Here is a 9,001-nt window from a genome sequence, read left to right as displayed (position 1 = left end):
ATGCACCTAACAGGCTTGAATGCTGAATCTGAACCATGGGTTTCAGGTGCTGGCTGAGGTGTAGTTTTGGCTCACCTGAGCTGAGAGCTCAAGTGAGCTATTCTGATCACATTTTGTCTGTTATCCGTCTGTCTGTCCATCGATCTGTCTGTCTGTCCCTTTGTAAACTTTTCACATTTTCAACATCTTCTCAAGAACCAATGAGCCTATTTCAACCAAACTTTGCACAAAGTATACTAAGCCTACCCCTACACTGAAAATTATGGACCAAGCCCTCTTACAAGGGAAGATAATTTGGAATTAATGAAAATTTTCAAAAGATTTTCAAAAATCTTCTTCTAAGGAACCATTTGCACAGGAAAGCTGAAACTTGTGTGGAAGCATTCTAGGGTAGTGTAGATTCAAAGTTGTGAAAATCATGACCCCGGGGGGTAGGGTTGGGCCACAATGGGGGTCGTATTACATAGGAATATATAGAGTAAATCTTTAAAAAAAGTCTTCTTAAAAACAGTTAGGCAAGGAAAGCTAAAACTTATGTGGAAGCATTCTCGGATGGTGTAGATTCAAAGTTGTGAAAATCATGACCCCGGGGGTAGGGTGGGGCCACAATGGGGGGGGGGTCGACTTTTTATATAGGAATATATAGAGTAAATCTTTAAAAAATCTTCTTCAAAAAAATCATTTGGCTAGAAAAGCTGAAATTTATGTTGAAGCATTCTCAGGTAGTGAGGATTCAAAGTTGTGAAAATCTTGACCCATGGGGGGTAGTATGGGGCAACAATGGGGAAGGTCGGATTTTAACATAGATATATATAGAGTAAATCTTTTAAAAAAGTCTTCTTAAAAACAGGCAAGGAAAGCTAAAACTTATGTGGAAGCATTCTCAGATGTTGTAGATTTAAAGTTGTAAAAATCATGACCCCTGGGGGTAGGGTGGGGTCCCAATGGGGAGGGGGGTTGACTATTTACATGTACATAGGAATATACACAGTAAATCTTTAAAAATCTGCTCAAAAATCATTTGGCTAGAAAAGCTGAAACTTATGTTGAAGCATCCTCAGGTAGTGAGGATTTAAAGTTGTGAAAATCATGACCCTTGGGGGGTAGTATAGGGCCACAATAGGGAAGGTTGGTTTTTAACATAGGAATATATAGATTAAATCATTAAAAATCTTCTTCTCAAGAACCATTTGCCCTGAAAAGCTGAAACTTATGTGGAAGCATCCTCAGGTAGCGAAGATTAAAAGTTGTGAAAATCATTACCCTTGGGGGTAGAATGGGGCCACAATGTGGAAGATCGGTTTTTAACATAGGGATATACAGATTAAATCTTTAAAAATCTTCATCTCAAGAACCATTTGGCCAAGAAAGCTGAAACTAATTTGGATGTATCTTCAGGTAGTGTAGATTAAAAGTTGTGAAAATCATGACCCGGGGGGGGGGGGGGGGGGGGTTAGAGTGGGCCTACAATGGAGGGACGATTTTCAACAAAAGGATATATAGAGTAAATCTTTAAAAATCTTCTTCTCGAAAACTTGTTTGCCAGGAAGGCCGAAACTTCTTAGAAAGCATCTTAAGGAGTGTAGATTCAGAGTTGTGAAAATCATGACTCCCGAGGGTAGGGTGGGGCTACAATGGGGGTATGTTTCGTGGATAAAAGCTTGCATAGATGATTTTACTATAATATAAATGAATTGAATCGCAGAGGTAGCTTAGATGCAGAGCCTGATCTCCATTATCGAGGATGCTAAAGAAATCTCCTACCTCACTCAAACCTGCTGGATAGATAGATGTGGTTGTTGATAAATGATATAACATGATTTCTATGATATGGTATTGTATGATATGATACACTATTGTTTTATATGATACAATCTTTTATCATATGTTATATTGTAAAAAAGTTATATGATACAGTATGATATTGTATCATTATATTGTTATGTATAGTATTGTTTATTATGATACAATATAACATAACATTGTATTATATAATATTTATAACATAAAATTGTATTTTATATTATTTATTACGTGGTACTGTTACATATGAAATTGCAATATATAATATTTTATCATATGATACGATTTTGTATAATATATAGTATTATATCGTATTATATTGTATTATAAGATATTGGTTTATATAACATATTATTATATCACCCTTGTATTTTATAATATAATATTGTATTATATAATATTTTACTGTATCTCAAGATATTGTATGAAATAATACGATGCAATGTTGTATCAAATTAAATTGTAGCATATGATACAGTATCGTATTATGTATCAAATATTATATAGTGTCAAACAATACAATATTATACTATATCATACATTATGATATCATATGTTACAATATTGTGATGTGTATGTGATATGATATTGTATCATATAATGCTTTATTGGATCATATATCATATATTATGATATAATTGTGTGATCAAATACAATAATGTATAACATGATACAATGCGATATCATATGTAATAGTATTATATTTTATCATTATTTATTATGGTATTTTATTGTATTAAATGATTTATATGTAAGTTTGATAGGATGCAATATTGTATGTTAAATTATTGTATTTATTACCATTTTATCTTATAATGCCCAAAACAGTATCCATGAATATCCAAGATCATTTACTATGATTTTCATATAATATGATAAAGGTGATGCCTCATAAACGTGATGTCTTGTCTCAGTGAGCTTTGTAATCTGTGATAACCTATGTTTTAAGGTCATTTTAGTCACTACAGCTTGAAGAGAATTTACAATTGGCCAAATTACGTATCTATAATCAAAGTATTTCTGAAAAATTGTATCCAAGTAAGATTGAACTCCGGCATAGGAATACATACGACTTCAAAAAGTATCTAAATTGTTCGTACCATTTAAAATCTGACTATTTTCAAGGTATTTATAAATAAGTTTCCTTAAAAAATAATGCTTCTGAATACGTACATTACATCAAAATCAACTGTAGGCCTCCTGTTTGTGATCATTAAGATATTGACATTTTTTTAATATATACATGGTCTCATGTTTAATAGGAAAAATCACTATACTTTTTTATTTTTTAGGGTATGGATATCAGCAACATCGATTGGAAGAAGCTGGAAGGTGCAACCAGTTTGAAATTGCAGAGGGAAGCTGCACAGATTAGCTTTGGCACCATATTTAAAGTGTGTCGCAAAATCAAAATGTTAAAATATCAATATTTTCATTATTTTATGATATTGGATAAAAATGAGGAGAATTTTGAAATAATACAAGTAAATTATAATTTTTTTAGGGGGGCATTTCTTGAAAATCAAGTAGTCAATTTTAAGGACGGAGATAATTCTTTATTTGACTTTTCACGTGGTGGCGTATACTTTGAAGGGAGTAATATTTTAAACAAAACTGATAGAGAAGCAATTAAATTAAGAATAAAATACTTTAAATCTTTATGCATCCATTTTGGCTCTGGACCAAACAGATGGAACTGCGAGTCAGTATTAAACTTTATAAAATATGGAAAAAAACGTTTATTAAATAGATCTGAAGCAGATATTTTCAAAAAAAGATATTGTATCACAGGGCCTTTGGTTCTTTGGACCGTTGAAAGACTGTCAACTGTATTATTAAATGAAGCATTAATTTTTCAGATTCTCGGTAATAAAATCAGTGAAGTTAAGTCTTGTAACTCTAGAAACCACCCCTGAAATTACAATCGTTTTAAGAGTGATTGACCAAATTGATCAATTTTTAGACTGATATTAACTGTATGGAATCTACTTTGTGTATTTTGTATATTTACATTCGAGCGGTTTGTATCACTAGTGAGCATTGGCTTTACGATATCTTTTTTTGTAAAAAATTGTGAAATAAATAAATTTACATTGTTCTGTCTTAATTTCATCAGAGTTGGAACAAATGATAAGCAGATAATGTACTAGAAATTGAATTTATTTTGTTAAACCTCTGTCATACCGGGGCTGCTTCCTTAAGGCCACGCTTGTACACTCATGAAAAGTTCAAACGCCAAGGTGCGTGCAGTAGGGTCTCGTACAGCAGTGCAACAATGCAGCGGTATCTTCACTTGTTGCGGTATGGTTGCCTAGGACGCCATTTGACGGCGTATTCTTTGAGCATGCACAAAGTATGCAGTGGGGCTCTGCGTAAAAAAACACTATATAATTAGTGTCGCTGTGGCAGTCACAGTCGCTGTCAGGATGCCGTTTTCCTTGTACAACTTTCATGAAAAGTTGTACAATTTTTAAAAATCGTTTTTGCAATCTTTCAGAAGAGATTTCAGAAATTTTACAACGCCATTATAACTTATGTGGGAATGCAACCTGGTTTGCATCACTTGTAGGTGATGTATATAATAATTATTATCGACTGTATGCATCCTTAACATTTTTAGGAATATAAAAAATGTTGGGTGGTAATAATATTGATATGCATTACGAAAGACCCTTGGTGGAACAAGTCCCATTTCGATTAATTCTAACTGCACCAAAATTGAATAAATAATACGTCTTATAATACTTGTTATTCACTTGGATGGCAAAGTTTTGGTTGTCAGAAGGGTTAATTTTTTTGGAGCTTTTGGTAACCCAGTAAAAATTATCTTGAAAATCATACGCATTTTTGTTTTGATCTGTACAGTGTGACGTTTAAGGAATGAGAGTACCAATGAACCGAGTGTTGACATCTGAGTAGCTATTCCACCTAAATTAGAAAATGAGAACTCAGTTATGTCTTGACATACAAAACATGGCTAAATATAAAACACATTTCATTGGTTCCTTTGTTTTGGGTATTCAACTTTATATAATTGCTAATCTGTTGTACCAAAGGGCAATAACTCTAACTTTCTCCAAGAAAAGAAATGAAATAAAAGATAATTTTACTGTCTGTACTTATAGTTTTTTTTAAAATGTTAATCTGTAAAAGTGTAAAATGCACACTTTGATCTTCAAACACACTTTAATCTGTAATTTCTACACTTAAATTTGCAAAGTTTGCGAATTTAGTTGTAAAATTCACACCTGAATCCACCTTAATCCACCTTAATCCATAAAATTTGCGGATTTACGTGTAAATTTCACATTTTCAAATTAGTAAAATTTACACATTTACAGTAAAATTTACACTTTAATCTGTAAAATTGACAGATCAAAATGTAAAATTCTCACTTTAATCTAAAAAAAAAATTACATTTTTAAAAAGTGTACAGTCCACACTTTAATCTTCACACTTTAATCTGCAAAATTTAGACTTTAATGTGTAAACTTCACTATTTAATCTGTAATATTCACAATTTATTCTGTAAAACTAATAAATTAAAGTTTAAAATTCATACTTTTTAAAGTGTAAAATCACACTTAAACCTGTAAAATTTACACTTAAAAGTGTAATTTAACACTTCAATTTGTAAAATTCACACTTAAACCTGAAAATGTACACTTAAAAGTGTAAATCTGACACTTTAATATGTAACAGTCACACTTTAATCTATAAGATTTGTTGATTCAAGTGTAAAATTTCCACTTCAATCTGTAAAAGAGAAAAATTACAGATTAAAGTGTTATATTCACACTTTAATTTGTGAAATTTGCTCTTTAAAGTGTAGAATTTATACCTTAATCTGTTAATTTTGCACTTAAATCTATAAAAAAAAATTCTGATTTAAGTGTAAAATCCACAATTTTATTTGTAAAATTCACTTTTTTACTGTAAAATTCAGACTTTTATCTTTAAAATTTACCATTTAATTTCTGAAATCCACTGTGTTGCATTGGTGCCAACTTTAAAATTTTACACTTTAAAGTGTAAAGTTTACAGATTAAAGTGTAAATTTTACCAAATTAATGTGTAAATTATACCAAATTAATGTGTAAATTTTACAGTTTAAAGTGAGAATCAAGTGAAATTATACCCTTTAAATTATGAATTTTACAGAATAAAGTGTGAATTTTACAGAAAAAAATGTGAATTTTACACTTTAAAGTGAAAGTTTTCCTGAGTAAAATCGTGTATTTTTCAGATTAAAGTGTGAATTTTATACTTTAATGTTTGAATTTTACACTTTAAAGTGTTAATTTTACTGAATAAACTTTGAAATTTACAGATTAAAATGTGAACTTTTACAAATTTAAGTGTGAATTTTACACTTTAAAGTGTTAATTTTGTAGATCAAAGTGTGAATTTTGCAGAAAAAAGTGAAAATGTTGTTGCGTTCCACTCCCGGGTGGGAGTAAGTAAACTTGTGGGTTTTCCACGCCTGTAAGTTAACCTTATTTGATAATTAATAAATGAATAAGACAGGATTAACAATATAACAATAATTTATTCAGATGAAAAAATGAAATGGTCAAATGATATAATGATGGAAAAATCATACAAACTCTCATAGTCAAAAATCCTCCCACAATCCATAAATAAAAATCCTACCTATACAAATAATTAAAGTAACTACTTATACTTATTTAAAGCCCTACAAATATTCTCTTTCCCATTTTCCCAATGATGGGTCTCTCGTTTCCTATAATTATATAATAATCCCAAATGGCACATCCCACTTCACGCATAGGCTTCCCATAAGGTATTAGGTAGCCCACAGGGGTATCTCAGCTTTATAATATAATATTTTAAATAGCAATGATTACCCAACGGGCCTGGGACACATCTGCCACCTGGAGTGGGTATATCGGCTTTACGAAGAACAATAGATGTTGCCCGGAGACTATTAATTATACGTCTGGCGATTAGCAGACGATGGAGGGGGGGGGGGGGTATATATGCACTAACGTACCCCTAGGTAACCTCAATTAGCCAATAGCTGAACCGAAACGACCCTATGCCATTTCCGGAATACACAGACCGAGGAAAGTCCACGTGGTGCAGTTCTTGAATAGAATATGAGTTATTTCTACTAAAATATTGGATCCAATCTACAAAATATGATAAGTACATGTACAAGTAGCTTTTATACTATAACAATGATGCAAGCGAAGACATACGCATGTTCAATGATAAAACGTGATAAATGATTGCAAGCATACAATGGAGGATCGAGGTCATTCGGACCCGATGTTAAAACATACTTTCAAATTACAACATCGTGAATAAGATACAAAGTATGAATATGAACAATTGATATGGGATGAAAGAATGACAACACATTCAAGCATGATTATAAATTACAACGATTGATGGATAATCATGGGAGCTGTAAGTGATACATATAAAACCATTCGACCCAATAATTTCGTAACAATGTTACACTTCATGAATTGTATAGATTAAAGTGTTAATTTTACACTTTTTAAAAAGTGTAAATTTTACAGATTAAAACATGATTTTTACAAACTAAAGGGTGATTGTTTGGCATAGGCAATAACTTCATATTTTCATTCCTTATGTGGAACCGTTGGTCTATTTTCTTTTAAATGTGATGCAAGGCATAATACTGTAAACATATAACATTTGGCTGTGTATTCTATTTAGCATTTTTGGCGGAAAACGGCATCCGCTAAATCAAGTACATCACCAAATGTGAAATATATATTAAATAGGTACATTCAGAAATGCTCTAAATCAAAACCACGCTAATTTGTTGAAAAAGCGCCAAATATTGTACACGCAAAATATAGTACGTTTACAGTATCCTTACGGTATATTTCAAGTCCATATATCTAATCATATCATTAAACTAGAGGTCAGATATGGGCCTGTTTTTATAGAAAGGTAGAGTCCAGTTGTATTACCTTGTATACATAATCAAGTACGAGTATAAAGTATGATATCATAAGGACATTTTTTTCATACATATTGCTATACATTCAAAACATCAACACAATCTGGGGTTGGATGGAGGTGGAAATTAGGGAATTTGAAGTTGGAAATTCTCATACACATACTGTAGTTTTTTAAATAAACGCGACGAATACATTTCCGCGTCAAATCAAGGGAAGCACATCTTCTGGATTTTGAAATCTCGTTTTTATTGTTTATAGGGATGTGAACTGAATGAAATTTTTTAATAAAAATACGCCGTTCGCGCGATTTCATAATCTCATGATTCGATGCAATTAAAACAGTTGAATCCACAGGTGATTGGGGACGCCCCCATACAATATTCTCCCCCACATTCCCGAAGTATTTGTTCATCATTTACTTTTAAAATTATATTTTGATGTACGCTACACCAAAAAAATCACAATTAACACGAAACAAGCAATGTATAAAAATATATACCACTGGTATACAAAGAGAGTTTTTACCAGTGGTATTTTTTTTATACACAGCTTATTTCGCGTTAATTGTGTTTTTTTAATGTAGCACATAACAACATATAATTAAAAAAATGAATGATGAAAAAATAACTCGGGAATGTGGGGGTTAATATTGTGGAAGGGGGGGGGCACTGTTGCAGCCACTATTGAAATAAAACCACTATTGAAATAAATTATTTCAATAGTGGTTGGTAATGCATTTCATTAGAAAAATCACTTTGCAACCACTATTGAAATAAAACCACTATTGAAATAAATTATTTCAATAGTGGTTGGGAATGTATTGCATTTGAAGAATCACTTTACAACCACTTTTTAAATACAACCACTATTGAAATAAAATATTTAAGTAGTGTTCCGGGATGTATTCCATTTGAAAATCAATTTACAGACACTGTTAAAGTACAACTACTATTAGAATTATTTTTTCAATTGTAGCTTAGAATGCATTTCTTTATTTATATTACTTTGAAAATTTATATTTTTTCCTTTACATATCTCTTTCTACATACATATCATGTCCTATAATAATGTATATTATTTGCACAATAATGAACATTTTTTAAATTGCCAGAACTTCTATTCAAACCCCCTGTATATTGAATAATTATTTGTTGATTAATATTAATATAAATATCACTATTAATATAAATTATTTCAATAGTGGGTGGGGGTGTACTTCACTACGACCACTATTGAAA

General features: G+C 31.2%; 1 protein-coding gene across 2 annotated transcripts in view; it reads left to right on the top strand.

The window, feature by feature from the left end:
* Positions 1 to 3,879, top strand: part of LOC105332715 (uncharacterized) — a 31,704-nt gene extending 27,825 nt beyond the window's left edge. For both annotated transcript variants that reach the window (XM_066072908.1, XM_066072909.1), the window contains one exon: positions 3,096 to 3,879. In XM_066072908.1, coding sequence (XP_065928980.1) covers positions 3,096 to 3,719 — 624 coding nt within the window. In that variant the 3' untranslated portion in view covers positions 3,720 to 3,879. The remainder of the gene's footprint in view (positions 1 to 3,095) is intronic.
* Positions 3,880 to 9,001: the final 5,122 nt, after the last annotated feature.

The sequence above is a fragment of the Magallana gigas genome, chromosome 10 (genome assembly GCF_963853765.1).
Source record: "Magallana gigas chromosome 10, xbMagGiga1.1, whole genome shotgun sequence".
Classification (NCBI taxonomy): domain Eukaryota; kingdom Metazoa; phylum Mollusca; class Bivalvia; order Ostreida; family Ostreidae; genus Magallana; species Magallana gigas.
The sequence above is the reverse complement of the archived record's forward strand: the minus strand, read 5'-3'. Positions and strand labels throughout refer to the sequence as shown.